The sequence below is a fragment of the Psammomys obesus genome, unplaced genomic scaffold (assembly GCF_907164565.1).
Source record: "Psammomys obesus unplaced genomic scaffold, mPsaObe1.curated_primary_1811, whole genome shotgun sequence".
Taxonomy (NCBI): Eukaryota; Metazoa; Chordata; class Mammalia; order Rodentia; family Muridae; genus Psammomys; species Psammomys obesus.
The window spans coordinates 32,369,325-32,388,244 of NW_026593286.1; the positions used below are offsets into that span (position 1 = coordinate 32,369,325).

An 18,920-nucleotide genomic window follows, 5' to 3' on the forward strand; every position below is an offset into this window, starting at 1 on the left:
CTCTGGTGAGCACGCCCATGCCGGCGCTGCAGCAGGCTGCCGAGGCAGAGTGCCTTTTGCTGGGCGTCCCTACGCTTCCAACCAACCGCCTGTAGCGTCCGTCACCTTCGCGGACCTTTTCTCCTTGGGTGGTGTTTGCGGAGGTGGGGGAATCATGAGTGGACGGACTGTGCCAAGTTCTCAGGCCTGTGAAAACTAACCTGAGCCACCATGGCGGAGCAGCGCCTTCCGGTACCCCGGCATCGTTTCGTGTCGCGGGAGCAGTTCCTGGAGCATCTTTACCCACAGGTGAGGAGGCCCCATGCGGGAAGCGGACACCCCGAAATCTCCTGGCGGTCCCATCTGCTCTCTGGAGACCCAGAAAGTGGGGAAAAGGGACGGCGGACAGCTGCTGCACACTGGGCGGCTTGCTGCCAGGGGAGAAGGCTGAAGGGATCTGTAAACCGGCTCCGGAATTAGAGCCCCGGAGAAAACGGCCCCACGGGTCTGGGGAACAGGATGACCGAGGAAGCTGGGTGGCATGAAGCATTTGACAAAGCACACTGAGAAGGCGGCCTGGGCGGAAGTCTTATTAGGACGCACTTGGCTTTTCTGGCCTTGCGTGTTCCTCTTCGACGGGGTTTACTAAAGATTAGTTCAGGATCCCTCGCCCCTCTCTTGGTCCTGCCAGTCCCTGACTATTCCAAGATACTAGATTTTTGAAGTTCAATATTTCAGTCCAAAGAGGGATTACAACAGGGAAACCAATGGGAATCTTTCCGTATGTCTCCTCTGGTATAGGTCTTTGATTTAAACCTGGGTTATAATAGAGGCTTAACAAGCTCTTTAGTTTTTTAAAGAAAAAAAAAAAAAAACTAGCAGAAAGTAGTTAAATTTAGGAAAATAAAAAAAAATGCTTTCAGAACTTTCAAGAGAGTCTAAGCTTCAGATTTGCAGGGCAGCGGTGGCGCATGGGTTTAATCGCAACATTCTGGAGGCAGAGGCATGTGCATCTCTGTGAGTTCGACGTCAGCCTGGTCTACAGAGCAAGTCCAAGGACCGCCAAGGCTACACAGGGAAACCTTGTCTCAAAAACTATTAAAAAAAAACCCAAAAATATAAAAAGACCTGTCTTTTACTTCAAGTAGAGCTTTAGTCTTACTCATGAGAATCCTAGAAAATAACTGGTTTACAGGTTCAGGAAAGGAGAAAAGCCATACCTGGTCATATATGCTTTGGCCTTAGACATGCTTTGTTGCTTATTATAATATTGTTATTTGAAGTATTTCCTTATAAAATGGAATATTATCTCTATGTAGGCAACCTCCCAGCAAATTTTGTTAATTGTGCTGGATTTTTTTTTGGGCGGGGGGGTATTGCAAGACAGGGTATCTCTGTGTAGTCCTGGCTGTCCTCTAAGACCCACCTGCCTCTGCCTCCCTAGTGCTGGGATTAAAGATGTGCAACCACCATATCCTGACTAGTTGTGTTGCACTCTTTAACTCTCAGCTGGTGAGAGACTTCAGAATGCAGGGTGAGGCTCTTCCCTTCCCGTGTCCTTCATTTTCCCTGCCTTTCTGCCTAGCCTCGGTTACAGTCTGTTTGAGATAGAACAAATCAATAAAAAACCAGAGCAGTTTTTATGAGGAGTCATGTCTGTGAACCAGGCAGGCTTGCTCACTCCTGCACTGAAATACTAATTCTTCCCGCATGTATAGTGCCCACGGTTAAGAAGCTTTGGTGATTTGCCCTTAGTGAGGGTGTGTTGATAGAGCAGCCAACTGCTCTATACCAAGTGGTTCAGTTCTTGGCATAGCTCACAAACTCTCTGTGTTTCTTTTATAACTGAGCAATTTTTAAGTCATTGACAGTTTCATATATAATATAATGCATTCTGCTCATTTTCACTCCCATTATGCCCTCTGGGTTTAATTAAAATCTAGCAATTTCATACTTAAGAATTTACTTTGCAGATGTTTCTCTAAATATATGACAGATATTTACAGGATTCTGTTATAGTAGTAATTATTAGAAGCAGACTAAGTGTCTATACATGGGAAGGAAATTAGATAAATTATTGCTTATTTATTCTTTGATATACTAAGCTATAAAAGAGAATAACATGGGAAGTGATAACAATAATTTTCAAAGTATGTTTTTAAACTGGTAAAAAGAAAATATGAATTTTTTTGTTTGTTTGGGGGCTCTTTGAATAAAAGAAATACAAGAACAGTAGTTAAAAAATTAACTGGCTTTCTCTACAGGATGAGTGGTATGAGCTGGAAGAAGGTGGTGAGATAGCTGACCTTTGGAGGAATCAGATTAATATTTTACATTCTAAAGTAATAATTTTAAAAAGGGGTTGGGAAGAGGCAGTTGGATGTCTGTGAGTGTGTGGCCAACTTTGTCTACATAGTGAGTTCTAGGCCAGCCAGGGCTATATAGTGAGACTGTCTCAAACAAAAGAAACACAGACATTCAAAAGAAGTGAGAAACTATTTTTTAAAAAAAAGAACCCTAAAAATAAAAATAAAAATAAAAATAACAAGTGAGCCTATCTGGGGTTGTGGAAGTACGTATCTTCAGTATAAAGATGAAAAGGACTGAAACAATTCTAGTTACCAGATTTGTGTTTTATAGATTTGTGACCTAGCAGTTCTGAAATTCTAGAATTTTGCAGATGATTAAATATTGATGGTGGGAAATAAGTTTTTCACTGTTGAACCAAAAAAATTGTAAAAAATACAAAAAATAAAGGCTGGATTTTACCTTGACATGTATTTTCATGATGCATTACATTTATGTATATGTATGTATGGTACATATATGGTGAGAGATAAAGATATGTGATTACATATCTAGATAGGTCTATTTTAGGGGTTATATACATGCCCTTATGTTGTTTCTTGCTTTTACCATTAAGGCAGAAGTTATGATACAGTACTAAAAGAGCTCCTTTAGGTTAGATGAATACAATAAAAAAGACATTATACACATACATTAAAATGTCAGAAGAAAATTTCCCTATGTTTTTTGTTTTTTAAAGAAATGATGGATTGCAGGGCTGCGCAGAGAAAATAAAAAAGCTAACTGGATTATTTTGCTATAAAATAGGGAAGTGTTTAGTTTTAAAAGTTACAAAAACCAGCCCGAAGAGACCTACTGGTCTAATCTGTGGTAATTTGAGCATTAAAATTACACCAGTAAAGTTTGAGGCAGAGAGATTAAGTATATGTTAGGGCAGAATATCATGTGCTACCTGGTTATGTCCTGGGAGGTCTATACCATTCCATTTCTGTGGAACAGTCCTTACTCAAATTGCACAACCCAAAACCTAATTATGAAGAAATGAGGTGAACCCAAATCCAAGGGCATTCAATAAAATAATTGGTCTATGTGCTCAGAAATATTAAGGTCATAGAAGACAAAGAAAGCTGATAAACCTTTCCAGATGAAGGAGCTGTGATCACCAAATCTGATGTGGCATCTCAGCTTGAATTCTGGGTCAGGGAAGGAATTTTAAAGGAAATTATTGGGATAATTAGTGAAATTCAAATGTGCATGGTGGGTTACATAATAGTATGTCCGTTGAAATACAACTTTATATTTGCTCTGTAAGAGAGTAGCTTTGTTTTCAGAAGATATACTTAAATTTTAGAGATGGGAGGAAATGATGCTACCAGTTTAACTTTGAAATGTTCCAGACAAATTGGGTTTAATAATATATCTATCTTTATCTGCTGAGTTTCTGAGCAAGTGATAACAGTGGGAGTACATACTGAAAACTGGTGAGTCAAGTAGAGAGCACACTGAAATTCTCACATTCTCACATTTTTTTAGAAAGCTTAAAATGATAACCAGATTAAAAGTAATAAACAATTAAATTTAATTATATTTTTGCCATAAATAACATGATAATACTTTAGTACTTGAATTTCTTTCATCTGTGTTTTGTTTTCCTAATTTTAAGTTTGTTCAAGATATATGATGTGGGTCATCTATATGTTTTAGTAATAATAGCACAAACTGTTAGATGCTTTAATTTGGAACATCTTAGGCTCAGATTAAAGCCACACTCTGATACCAAGATAGCATTTGATGGAGTAATGGTTTTCACAGTTGTGATTTCTACCTTTATTATAGAGAAAGCCCCTTGTGTTGGAAGGACTCGACTTGGGATCTTGTACAAGCAAGTGGACAGTGGACTACCTGAGCCAAGTTGGAGGGACGAAGGAGGTGAAGATTCACGTTGCTGCAGTTGCACAGATGGACTTCATTAGTAAGAACTTTGTGTATAGGTATTTTCTTCTGAGGTTACTCTGGGGGTACAAGGAACTTTTTCAAACCTTTCAAAAATATTTTTACATCATTATATAAAGACCATACCGCATTTCATCTTTAGTTTATGTGATCATGGAATAGCTTACTCCTTTTTAATGAGTGGCTTAAAAGGCAAGAATTCTGAGTTTATATAATTGTACAGAGACCTTTCCACAGACTTATTTTATAAATATGAGGTGCACCCTGTATTCTGTGGAGTATGGAACAGAAAGTTTCTATTCTTGGAGTTAGGTTGCCTCTAAAGTTCTGTGCTGTGCTCATTCAATCTTTACTGGCCCATTTTTGCTGCTATTCCCCAGTGCAGGAAGTTTTTTTAAAGGCTTATGTTTCTTTCTGCCTCTCAAAAAGCACAGGGCCGCCTGTATTTGGTGTACTTTTTTGATTTTGTAGCATTTGAAACCATGCTGAGTTTTCTCCTGATGAAATGACCTTGAATGATGATAGCTCTTGCTTTCATGCTTTTTTTTTTTTTTTTTTTTTTTTTTTTGTGCTGAGCAATCTCTGACGGGTAAATCAGCTGCTGAACATGTAAGCTTGAAACCTTTAAACGTCATCTTGCATATTTCAAGTGTTGTTTATTCCCACGCACTTCGTTAACATGTTAAATTAAAAAACAAACGATTTCCACATTCAGAACATGTTCAATTCCAGCAAATTAAATCTATTGAAAGATCCTGTTGTTCACAGAAAATTTCAGTTACAGATGAGCTAAATGGTTTCTGTTGTCTGGGCCCTTCTCCCTTCACTGCTTTCCCAGCTTGTGCCATAGTTGCCACAGAACTTCTCAGTTTCCAACTGAGTAGTTGCCATTGTGGCTCTGGGTTACTTCACAGGCCACAGATTGAATTTAATTGCCATAAGTTTTTCCACGGCTAAGAACTTGGCTCATTTTATTCAATCAAAAGAATGGAAGAAAGTACTGGAGTGATGAGTGTTCTTCAGCCTACGGTTAATATTACTTATTTTCCGGAATCTAATGCCATACAAGTGGGTACTGAAACTCCATCTTGAATGGTTTTCAACTTTTCAAAACTTGCTTTTTAAACTCCTCCATTATGTAATAGTTTCTATTCCAGCTTCTTCAAAGCTTGTGCTGGAGCTACTAAAAACATGGAAAATTATTTTTGTTCAAGGAAAAAGGAGTAGATTGAGGGTTTTTTGTTGTCATTTCTTTTCTTTTTCTTTCTTTTATTTTTAAAGCAATTACTAGGCAGTAGGAAAGAAGGAAGGGAGGAATTTCATCTGGAGAAATTGAAACACAATTAATTAATCCTCTAGCTACGTAGGATGCATTGCTATGGAATCACTTCAGTTTGACTTGCTCTTATCCTCTCAGGTGTCTAAAGATCTGTGATGTCACAAGTGTTAGCATGCACATTTCTCTTATTCGCTACTGTCCTTGCACAGCCGGCTTTCCCTAGGCAGGAGCACCCTGGGTGGGGAGAGCTGTCACGAATACGCCTGGCTCTGTGGTTATCTAGTTCTGTTTTCACCCTGCTCTTCTTGTCTCATCAAACCTACTGTTGCTCTTGTAAAGCAGCCATTTCAAAAACAGAACTGGGTGATGATTTGAGGGTTTTGTTTTGTTTTTAATGTTAAATACTTGTCTGTTGCTAAAGGTACAGTGTTTTAGGTACAATGCTGACACTAGATTATATTTCCTGTTTCAACTATAAGATAGTGTATAATATAGATAATGTTTATGGTGATTTTAAAGATGAGAAAATGAATATTTAATAAAAGTAACTTTGGGGCTCATGAGATGGCTCAGAGGATAAAGTACATGTTGCCACTTTGATGACCTAAGGTTGATGCCCTGGACACACATGGTAGAAGAACTGCCTCTTGCCAGTTGTCTTGTGACCTCCACCCACATCCAACCCCTCACACACAAATATGTGTAAAATTTTTTAATTAAAATTAAGCAATTTGTCTAAGATCATGTCATTTAAAATAGTTAAACCCAGTGTACATATTCAGATTTGCCTATCGCAGACTTCATGAGAAGCTTTCTCTGATAGTCTCAGTTACTGTTCTGTGTGCTGGTCCTGAGAAAAGCTACTATAAGACCTGCTTAGAGCATTGTGGGCAGAGAAAGCCTAGGCTGGGGAACTTCCTTGCTGCTGTGTAGTGACAAGGTTGTAGACAGACTGAGCTTCTACTTCTGGATCGAGCTACTTTATCTTGCTCTTGCAGAGTCACTGGTCAGCCCAGCCTTTGTGAAAAAGTTAGATCCATTTCTTTGTTCTCCCTCATAAGAAACTGCGTGGGCAGTTTCACAGGTAGCCATGGGTCACATCAGCCTCCCCAGATGTCAAAAGATGCATTGGCAGAGATGAGTGTGCACAGCGTGAGGTGTTTGGTAGGAAGCGCTGACTAGGAGAGTGCTAAGTAAGTCTGCTAGTGGAGCAGAGCAGAAACTGTAGAAGGAGCCAGGGCCCTGCGTTGGCCTGGGCACATAGCAGACTGCTTTCTTTCTGCAGAGCTTACTCTGCACCATTCCCTGCAGGAGCTTCAGTTAGATTGACAGTCACACTCACAGGTCTATACTCCATAGTGTGACAGAAAATGGACTTAGGTTTTCAGATGAATACAGGGCTGGAAACAACATACTAGCAGAGTGTCATCAGCAAATTGTGTAAATCCAAGAGTTATTTTTGACCAACCAGTGACAACTTGGTCATAATAGAGCAAATATGGAGGTGGTATTGAGACATACCCCAGTTTAGGTCCTCCAAAGCCAGTGGCTTGAAATAGGCCAAATAGCTGATAGAGTTCTTTAAGGGCCATATTCACATACTGTACACAGGAAAACCATGTTCTTGTAAGCAGTGTCTGGTAGCATAGCTGACATTAACCCTTTCCTATGTTCCTAGGAAAATAACAATACTAAGAAAAAGTAAGCCAGCCCAAGGTCATGATCTCATAGAGGAGAGTTTATAACTCTTTCTCCTCATCCACCCCTTACACATATGTGGTGATGAGACTGACAGACTTCCAGTGGGGGATTGGAGAACAAACCTCAGGACGTTCTTGTCTTACTGTTAATGTGGTGGTATCTTCATGGTTGGGAAATGTGTTTTCTTTCTTTTTTTTTTTTTTTTTTTTTTTTTGGTAATAGGGTTAGGAGCCAGGGCCTGGGAAAGCTAGGAAGCCCTCTGCTGCCCAGCTACAGAAAGTGCTTTTGATTCTGGAAGTTGCTAGGACAACTGGAGCAAAGATAACTCTCTAACATGGTGTAATGGAAACACACATTGTTTCTAAAATGTCTAGCCATTTTCTCTAGAAGCCATAATGGGTGAGGGCAGTCCTGCTGCCTTCTGTGCTGAGGTGGTGCCAACAGTGAGGGGCTGGAATAGCCTCACTAGGAACCTCAGTAGGAGTGTTACATAATGGTTTGTCTAATTCAAGATTTGCTTGGCCATGGCACATGAAGACAAAAAAAGTCAGCGCCCCAGAGTTTGTATACTGTACTTGTTAAGCTTTACTTTGATTTTATGTGTCTGACTTACTTGCATGTGCGTCTGGTACCCATGAAGGCCAGAAGAGGGCATTGGATCCTCTGAAAGTGGAGTTACAGATAGTTGTGAGCCACACATGGGAGCTGGGAACGGAGCACACATTGTCCCCAAGAGCAAAATTAAGTGCGCTTAAACACTCAGCCTCTCTCCAGCGGCAGTTTGTGTATCTTCACAGTAACTTGATACCATGGAACCATCTTTAAGTCTAAAAATTCAGGTAACAGGTCAGATTTATATACTGCTAAGTGAATTTTTAATATTCAGAATTCCATCCACATGGATTGTACTGAAAACTAGATATTTCAAAGTATGTGACGCTCAACTATGCCACGGTGATGGTGTTACCAGTTGGTATGTTGTTTTTACATCTAAGGATTCTGTGCTGTTTATTTCAGAACTTTACCTTTTAACAAGTTGGTCCAGAGAGCAGCCGAAGAAACGCATAAGGAATTCTTCATCTCAGAGGTAATTTTTTTAAGAAATAATTAAGAGCCATGTTAGATGAATTTAAATATGTGTTGAGGCCAGAGGTTTGCTTCGAGTGTCTTCCTCAGTCACTCTCTACCTTGTTTTTTTCTTGGACCAGGCTGCAGGGAATCTCCTGTCTGTGTCCCAGGTATGGGATTTTAAGCAGCTGCGTTTACATGGTGGTAGGCATTGAACTCAGATCCTCATGTTCACACAGCAGGCATTTTATCCACTGAGCCATCTCCCCACATCTCTCTGAATGGACTTCCTTATAAGGAACCACTAGGTTTTATACAAAAGATCAAAAATGATATATTTATAAGCTCTAATCCCTGGTTGCCATTTTGTTTTGTTTTGTTCTGTTTTGTTTTGTTTTGTTGACACAGGGTTTATTTGCTGGAGCCCTGGCTGTCCTGTACTTGCTTTGTAGACCATTCTGGCCTCAAACTTGGAGAACTGTCTGCCTTTGCCTCCCAAGTCTGAGATTAAAGGTATGAACTACCACTACCCCATGTGATAACCATTCTTAAAATTTGGTTGGATATTCTACAGGCTATAGCTCTGCTATTTGTCAGCTCTCAAACCTTCGCCAAATTGTTTTTTTGCTTAAATATACTTTTTTCACATGAAGGTTAAAAACTACTTATTTCGTAAAGTTTTTGTAAGGACCAACCGAATAAAATAATCTATACTTAGCAGTGTTCCTGATACAGAAAATACGCATCAACCCTTAATCATTAATCCTATTTTCTCTGAAAATAGGCTGGTGTCATAAACCAGATTCAAATGTTAATACAAACTTTTTTGATCTTTCATTAACATGTCTGTATTTTATTGTTACTAGTACTATTAAAGATTAAAGCAGGATTCTGACATTGTAGCATAGCTCTGAGTAATGTATATATTTAAATACTTGATCAGGGCATTAATTAAGGCTTACCCATAATACAGTTTTCAGTTAGGTTGGATTTGGAGTGATACCTCAGTACAGCAAGCATGAAGATACAAGTTTGATATCCAGCACATATGTCTAACTGATGGGCATCCTGGCATAACTTGTAATAATTCTAGTACTGGGGAGGCAGAGACAAGAGGATTCTGAGGCTCACTGGCCTGCCAGCATAGCCAAGTTGGTGAGCTGTCATAGAAAATAAGGTGTGGACTTCCGACCTGACCATGATTAAAATGTCTTTTAAAGCCAACCTTTATTAGTTGCTTCTACATAGTGTAGCCATTCTTTGGATATATGTATATATTCATTGCTCTTAGGGATTTTTTTCCCCATCAAAAATTAATGGCACAGATTTAAATAGCTGTGAAATGTAGGGACCAAGTAAAGGTTTAAGTCTAAAAGCTATGGAATGTATATAAACAGATCAACATGGATTCTCAGTTAAGTCACAAGGGAAGTTGGCACTGAGATGTAATCAGAGCATCAGGGGGTAATGCCCGTGCAAAAGAGGAAGAGGAAGCAGGAGAGGATTGTATGTGTGTGTGTGATGGCATAGTCTAGTGCAATGCAGTCTCCTGGTTTTTAATGTGCTAAAAGATAAGGCTTTTATTTATCTCGTTGTATTAAGAAGGTTGGTTGGGGCTTATTTTGCTTATCAAATGTTGAAATAGCGTAAGTGAAGCACAAGTTAATCAGGTGGCTGCAGGTGTGCTTTTGCTTTTAGAATTTCTTATTAATTAATTACATTTTTTTCCATTTGTATCCCACCTGTAGCTCCCTCCCTCTTCCCTTCCCAATCCCACCCTCCCTCTTCTCTACCCATGCCCCTCCCCCAGTCCACTGATAGGGAAGGTCCCCTTCCATCTGATCTAGTCTGTCAGGTCTCATCAGGGTTGGCTGCATTGTCTTCCTCTGTGGCCTGGTAAGGCTGCATCCTCTTGAGGTGGATGTGATCAAAGAGCAGGCCAATCAGTTTATGTCAGAGACAGTCCCTGATCCCATTACTAGGGAATCCACTTGAACACTGGACTACACTTGAACCATGGGCTACATCTGTGCCCATGAATGGTCCTAGGTTGGAGAATCGGTCTCAGAAAAGACCCCTGTGCCCAGAACTTTTTGGTTCTGTTGCTTTCCTTGTGGAGTTTTTGTCCCCTCCAGGTCTTTTTATCTCCCCCTTCTTTCATAAGATCCCTTGCACTCTGCCCAAAGTTTGGCTATGAGTCTCAGGATCTGCTTTGATACTCTGTAGAGTAGAGTCTTTCAGAGTCCCTCTGTGGTAAGCTCAACAAGGACATTAGCTCAACCATGTTCATAGCAGCTTTATTTGTAATAACCAGAAGCTGGAAACAACCCAGATGTCCCTCAACTGAGGAATGGATACAGAAATTGTGGTACATTTACACAATGGAATGCCACTCACTCGGCAATTAAAAACAGGGAAATCATGAAATTTGCAGGCAAATGATGGGGAACTAGAAAAGATCATCCTGAGTGAGGTATCCCAGAAGCAGAAAGACACATAGGGTGTATACTCACTCATAAGTAGATATTAGACATGTAATATAGGATAAACATACACCTAAAGAAGTTAATCAAGAAGGAAGACTCTGGGTAAGATGCTCAATCCTCATTTAGAAAGGCAAAGAGGATGGACATCAGAACGGGGAAAGCAGGGAACAATTTCTTTTATTTAACTGTTTTGTGGATCCTGAGCAACATATGAAGACATTTCTTTATGTGGCCACCAGGGGGCATCAGTAGTAAGGGTAAGATAATTGAACTTTTTAGATGACTTAAGTAGGTCATATTTTAAGATTTACTCCTTTCTTCTTTTTATTTTTTTATTGAGTGCTGATGGTATTTTTCTTTGGTGTGTTTAAGGATGAGAAATACTACTTACGGTCACTTGGAGAAGACCCGAGGAAGGTAAGAATTGTGGATTTAAAGCAGTTACTTAAAATGTCAGTTAGCGTTTTCACATAGTGACTGTAAATTTTATATTATTGTTAGACATATAACCCATTTTGTTGTCTTCTGTTTCTTTCAGTGATTTGTGCCACTGAATGAGAAATCTTTAAAAGTTTATTATTTAGTTTCTCAGAACTGTAGAATATTGGAGTCATGTAATTTATACACAGTAAGAATCCCTATTGCTAGGAACTTTACAGATGGTAGTTCACCTAATGAATATTTATCTAAAAGTACTGAAGATTTATTAGATAAGCATTTATGCATATTTAAGGCTAAATTATTAAGGCTAGACTGGATAAAAATTATACGAATCTTGTTGAAAGTAGAAAGAACCTCTGTTAGTGAGTATATTAAGGTTGGCAGCAGTTATTCCTTCACTGGAAAGGTTAGGTGTTTCTGGAGGCTTTCACATCTTCAGGCTTCAAAGCACTGAACAAAGACTTGCCTCTTTCGTCCCTACTACTCCATGTGTTGGCACCTTACGATGATCATGATGCCAGTGTTGTGTTTGTTACTGAAATTCTTCCCAGATACCATTTTAATCTAAGTATTTTGTCTGTCAATTCAGGATGTTGCAGATATCAGACAACAGTTTCCATCATTAGGAGAAGATATTAAGTTTCCAATATTCTTCAAAGAGGAGCAGTTCTTTTCCAGTGTATTTCGAATTAGTTCACCTGGATTGCAACTCTGGACTCACTATGATGTATGTTACAAAAATAGACATGTAAAGGTTCAGAACTCTTGCTTGAACAGATCTAACGTTCATAGCTTGAGCTTTATAGGCTAGTTTCAGATCGTGCTGTGTCACTGGCTGAAATGCGCTGTAGCCATTTGTAGGGCAGGGGCAGTGGTGTTATGGAGTCAGCCGATAGCAAAGCTTGTTTTCTTATGTTTCTCTGGTTTTAATTCATCACCACATACATAAATCATAGATAAAAGGGAGTTAATGGTTTTGGCCTGTGAAAAAGGATCACCAGGTTGGCGGGAAGAGTGGGAGCACAAAACAGAATGATAAGAGGGTGTTTTAATGAGACAGTTGACTGGCTATCATATTATGTAGGCACGGGTAGCGCTTATCGGGAAGGAGTTGCAAGAATAAGAATTTGGGGTATCTGAACGTCTTAGGAGATATGTCTCTTAAGAACATCAGGTGTTTGCTGATTTGTACACAAGCAGGATGGGTAGGCTTTGATCTTGATTCTATTTTCTCATTGGCTTTATTTGCTGAAATATATATGTAAGCATAGTAAGCAGATTTTAAATGGTGTTGTGCATAGTTTTGCGTTGGCACCTGGAGAAACAAGCTAATGCAATACCTAGTATATTTCCAGAGCCTTTTTATAGGGCTCTGATGGATTAAGGTTGAAGTCTGATATCTCTGCATAGCCATTTATTTGCCCTTGATCTATGATGACAGGTTCCCTTTTCTCAGAGAGAGAGAAATAGAACCCTGTTCCCCATCTGGAAGCCAGTTCCAGACCTCTGACAAAATCCAGGACCCCACCAGAGAACACTATCTTTTGGTGTTTTGAAATGGGAGTCTCGTTTTAAATCCATGGTTGGACTTGACCTTAGATCTTTCTTTCTTTGCCTCCCAGCTGGCAGGAATTCAAGCCTGTGGCAGCACGCCAACCTGTTACGCATGTGTGTGGATCTTCTCGTACATCCTAACATTTCTAGGGGAGTCCAGCATACTAACTATAATTAGATGAGACAGACGAGAAATCTTAGCATATTTTCAAAGTTGTATTTGAATGATTGGTGATAAAATGATGTGCTTCATACGTTTTTAACTTTATAGATTATGCTTTAAGTATTTCCTTTGACCTTGGACTACAATAGAATATATAATGCTTTTCTTAAAAATAGTCAAGGTTTGCTAAGGAGAGGGTTAGTGCTAAAAGACAAATGTGTTAGTAGTGCTGTTATAGGAATGACTGCACACATCTCGTTTACTGTATGTCTTTAACCAAAGGTTATGCCTTCACAATCTGTGTATACACAGGGAAAATTAACAGTGATTCATTGAAAAGCATTCTATGGGGACTTCCTGATTGTAGTGCTTTGCAAATAGTCTCATAATCAGTTTTTATGACCATGTTGTGGGTGACAAGTTTGTAGTGTTTAACAGCGGCTGCCCTGGCGCTTTCTCTTTGGCTCAGGCTATCCGTCAACAACATAGTAAGAGAAATGTTGACCAAGGGCAGCCTCAGGTAAACTTATACTGTATTTCCTGTTTTCCTAATTCGCTAGTACTTCCCATGTTAAGAAACATGAGAAAAAATGTCTTCTATACATTTGTATATGGAATACAAACTTTTTGTTGTTTGGTTTGAATTATGACTGTAAGAGTTTTGTGTAAGTCAAATCTCACAAAAGGAATAGGGCTTAAGTAACGTAGTGACACTTGCCTATGATCCCTGCTGCTCTGAACCTGAGCCAAAAGCATCAGAAGGCCAATGTGGGCAACACAGTGAGACCCGGTGAGCACCACACCCCCGAAAGAGAGAGGGAGATAGAGAAAATAGGGTTTGAATTGAATTGAATTTTAGATACTGCTTACACATACTTATTGATTTTTAGGTAATGGATAACTTTTTACTGCAAGTGACAGGAAAGAAGCGAGTTACACTGTTTAATCCTCAAGATGCACAATATTTATATTTATCAGGTATGGCTTAATTTTATGTTTCTAGAGTTTATTATTAAATAATATAGGAAGACCATGATGTAGGATACTTTTAATTATATGCTCTATTTTCCATTATGTGTATGTAGTGATGATAGGCAGTATAAAGAATGAGTTTTCAAGGCCAGGTGTAGTGGCGTATTCCTTTAATCCCAGCACGGGGCGTCAGGGAGGGTGGCAGGCTGAGGCAGGTAGATCTCTGAGTTCAAGGTCAGCCAGGGCTGCACAAAGAAACCCTGTCTCAAACAACAACAACAACAAAAAGAAACAACAATAAAAAACCACACACACAAAGAGGATCAGAAGTGTAAGGCCAGTCCATCCTCAGCTGCAGAGTTTAAGGTCAGCCTGGATATGTGAGAAGCTGTCTCTAAACCCAGCAACAACAATAAGCCAACCAACTAAAAACAAAAACCATTTTGAGATTTTCTTATTACATTGCATGGGTGATGGATGTCAGTTGTCATGTTTAAAGAATGGTCATTGAAAATTATCTTCGGTTTCAGGAGGATAGTTCTCACAGTGTGAATACAGTAATTGAAAAGAATTAAATTTCAGGTTTATATTTGTGATTACGTTTTAAAATGTGAACTTGGTTCAGTGTGTGTGATCTCTGTTGGGAACTTTTCAGGTTCTAAATCAGAAGTGCTGAATATCGACAGCCCAGACCTGGATAAGTACCCGCTCTTTCCCAAGGCGAGGAGGTACGAGTGCTCCCTTGAAGCTGGAGATGTTCTGTTCATCCCTGGTAAGGTCTCTAAACCACTCTAACTTTCCTCTGGATTCGTTTGTTGTCCAGATGCCCAAGTGCTTATAGTTTTCAGAACAGTAAGCTGGTGTGCAGTACCCACCTAGCAATAGGCTGTGCCGTCTAGTCTAGGGATGTAGGCCACTCCATCTGCATTATTGATAGTCAGTGTATTCTCAAAAGATATTCCTGTCGTAAAGCAATCCATAACTTGTTAAGAGAGTATTCTGAGTTATTTTACTAAGTAACATGAAGCAGTATCCTCATATCTGCAAAATGATTATACCTGGTTGTTTTTTAAAAATTATTTTATTCTAAAACATATAGGATGGCAAAGATTATAGATGTTTATTAAATATCAAAATATTATAATAACATCTGAAAACCTTTTTCTGTATACAGTTTCTGTGTTCAATAAATAAACATTAGTTTGGATGCTCATAAAATTTCCATGTTGTGAGTAACTATTATGATAGGATTAATATCTGTAATTAATACTTAAGTGAATACTTCAAGATTAAAAGACCAAAAGTAGTGGAGCTTATTGACCAGTTTATACACTGCTGATACCTTTATTCAGTGCTAGAATTAAGTTCTGAAAATCTATATACAGTAAAAATCAGGTGATATACTTGAGGTTAGATTGTAAATTAGTTGAGCAAAAGAAACCATATTCTTGCTAATTTCTATATTCCCCAAAGAGCAGCACTCTTCATACAGCTGATTCAAAACCATGATGCTTTGACTTATTACTATATTTCTTAAAGCAACTATTCCTTTATGTTAAATCAATTGCCATTTTGTAAATTAATGTTTGTTTGTTTGTTTGTTTGTTTGTTTGTTTTTGAGACAGGGTTTCTCTGTGTAATGGCCCTGGCTGTCCTGGACTCACTTTGTAGACCAGGCTGGCCTCAAACTCACAGAGATCCTCCTGCCACTGCCTCTGGGTACTGGGATTAAAGGCGTGCACCATCACACCTAGCCTTGTAAATTAAAGTTTTCATATTTTTTTGTTTTTATATTTTTAGAACATGATTAAAGCTATGTAGTTTTCTCTTACCTGCATTCATTGTTTATCTAGAAGTTTTTTGCATATATTTTAATACAAAAGCAAGATTCACATCTTTAAATTTAATCATCAGAATAATTGGCTTGTTCTGTTAAATTAATAAGTGAAAAAAGATTCTGAAAGATCTTATAATTAAAACCAAAACTTTTGAAGATACTTTTCCAAATAAAAAGCACTGTTTTTCCATGAGCATGCTTAGAAAGTGTGCCTCTAAGATTTAAACCCTCCTTTCACAAGACTAAACATTTTTTGGCATGGTTAGCATTCCATCTGTTACATTGAGGTGTTCTTTAATATTCTTCTAGCACTTACATTTTGAAAATGTTAGTTGAAAACAGTAAACTTTAGAGTGAAAATGAAAAAAATAGCTAAATAATGTTATCAAGTTTCTTCTTTACCACCACTACCACCAATTTGCTGTCATTTTTGATAGTCATGGTAAAGGAGCCGAGAAGAATAAAGGATGGAGCAGTGTGCCTTAGAAATAAAAAAACTGAAGCTACAGTGAATGCTAGCTCAAGTTAGGGAACCAGATTGTCATTGGAACAGGAAGTGTTTGGACGAGTACTGTATTAAATCACAAAGGACCAGGTATATAGTCTTCAAAAATTAAAGTTTTCTGTGTACAAAATGTTCCATATTATGATGTAGTTGTGTGTCAGGAAGTGCAAATATGTAACACAAAAGACTGTCCGAATCAGAGGATCACAAAGCAAATACAGCTTTACTGTGTCTTTCAAGCTGGATGGAAAGTGATAAATCCTATTTAGAACAAGGGCTGTGCTCCTGACACTGAGTGGGCAGTTCATAAGTGAGTGACTATGGAAAGCAGGGGATACACAAGGACAGGAGCTTGCTACAAAGACTGAGTCTTACATTGGCTTTATGCAACTCAGGATATCTCACTGACATTTGTTTTTTGTTTTTTCCTTTTTCTCTAACAGTAGGTTTATTTTTAACTTTTTTTTTTTTTAAACTTTCTTCAGCTTTATGGTTCCATAATGTAATTTCTGAAGAGTTTGGAGTGGGAGTGAATATCTTTTGGAAGCACCTTCCATCGGAATACTATGACAAAACAGATACCTATGGCAACAAAGATCCTGTAGCAGCATCCAGAGCTATGCAGATTTTGGACAGAGCTTTGAAAACACTGGCTGAATTACCAGATGAATACAAGGACTTCTATGCACGCCAAATGGTCTTACGTATTCAAGACAAAGCCTACCGCAAGAACTCTGAGTAAAAAATGAATGGAATGTAGTAAAATTTAAAAATAAAAATCAGCTCAAGTATTTGAAAACTATAACAAGATATAAATATGTAAAGATGCTTTTTAAAAATAGGAAAGTATCAGGCTTGTGGTCTACAAGGAGATGCATATCTGATTTCTATGTGGTGCAGATTGAGAATGCTTAGTGGAGCCATTCTTTAGCTCTAAGATGTAACTAAAATTCATACTTAATAAAAAATATACTGAATCACTACATAAGGTCTACTAATGGAATGGCCTTCTTTAGTCTTTCCAGTGATTCAGTAGTGCCACCAAAAACTTGTTCACCCCACCCCCACCCCACTCTTTCAGCCACAGGATTGGCATTATTCTAGGTCTAGCTAGCCTCGTGGTCATGGGATGACTGCCAGTAGCAGCTGGGGCCTTGTGTGTCTTCATTTGTATGCAGTGGAGAAGTCTGGCTAGAGTCCACAGGCACGGTCTTCATGAAGCAGCTTTCCAGAGTCCCCTTAGTTTAACACTCAGAAATGGCTCGGCCCTGTCCATCAGGGAACCAATTGTCATCGCATGCTATAACATCACACAGGAGTGGGTGCTCTTTCTTGAGGCACAGGAAGTGTATGAAGAGCAGAATGGTTATGTTACAGGGTGCTTTGCATTATCAGGACTAAGAATAAGTAGATTTGTTGCTGTGATAGACCATGAGTTGACAAATGTCTCTTCTGATCCTGACTTTTCCTGCTATCCAAATGTCTGCCTCCTTTTAGTTAATAACAACTCTAAACTTATTGTTTTCCCATCAGATACTCCTCTAGTATTTCTTTTAGTTTTGTCAAATACTCTTTTAAAAGATGAAAAATCCCACTACTGTAATCTTTGAAGACAATAAACTGTGTTTTCTCTGTACCTAATCACACTCAGTGCCACTGAAAAACAACTTTCTTTTACTGAACATGTGCTGATCAATTTAATACATTTTAATTACAGAGGAAATATTTACTCTTGAAGGTAGAAACTCATTTACTGTTTAGAGTTGGCTTAATTTAACCCTGTTTAGAGTTAAATTAACCCTTTTTAGAGTTGGATTAATTTCAGGCATTGAAAGGAAATTATAGTAGACAAGAAAATGTATATAAAAATTGTGACTTTTCCTAGATATTCTTCAGACTGAAATTACTGAGATGAGCAACAGTTAAATGTTTATTGAGGAAAATGTTTTAATATGCTATTTAGGTCTAATTATCAGATTTTAAAAAAATCTTTACTTCTTAGCTTGAGCAAAGCACTTAATGATTTTTCTCTCAGAAAGGAAAAAGTTGGAAATCCTTAGTTTATACAGTAGTTAGCTTTGAATAAACTAAATCCAGTCACATAGAGGGCTGGGAACACACATGGGTAACTGGGTTCAGACCGAGCACCAAAAGAGAGGGTCACATCGAAAAGCTAGAATCAGAACCAAGTTGACCTAACAATACTTTTGTTTGGTAGCACAGAGGGAAACTGGAGGATCTATTTATTTTCTCAATCTTGAGAATAGAACTGCTACATTACAACACAGTACAAAAGCCAGTTAAGGAACAAGCACATAATGGCAGGTGATTGATTGTTACTCTGCATTTCTTCTCTAAGTCTTGTTAACTCTTGTATATCTGCGGCACTGCAGTGAATCCTTTTGAGACGTTTTGAATCTTAGTTTAAGGCCAAATGAATAAAATATACATTAACTAACTCATGGATTAAAAATATTTCATTGTTGAGTGAATGAATCTGAGGAATTATCTAATCAGCCTTGGTTGCATAGATGGTTCTCGTTAACCAAGCTGCTATAGAGACGGAATTACAGTACTAGTGACCATTAGTCATTAGACCCCATTCTTTCAGCTAATTCAGGACAACAAATTAGTTTTCTCCCAGCAAAACTTACCATAAACCGACATGGATGAAA

At 38.5% G+C, this 18,920-nt stretch overlaps 1 protein-coding gene across 1 annotated transcript; it reads left to right on the forward strand.

Annotated features, from left to right (window-relative positions):
• Nucleotide 1: 1 nt before the first annotated feature.
• On the forward strand, nt 2-17,886 carry Tyw5 (tRNA-yW synthesizing protein 5). Its single transcript, XM_055616981.1, has 8 exons — nt 2-288; nt 4,123-4,277; nt 8,237-8,306; nt 11,146-11,190; nt 11,804-11,941; nt 13,822-13,909; nt 14,559-14,675; nt 16,731-17,886. Exons 1-8 carry the CDS (start codon nt 211-213, stop codon nt 16,985-16,987), a joined length of 948 nt encoding a protein of 315 aa, XP_055472956.1. The 5' UTR covers nt 2-210; the 3' UTR covers nt 16,988-17,886.
• Nucleotides 17,887-18,920: the final 1,034 nt, after the last annotated feature.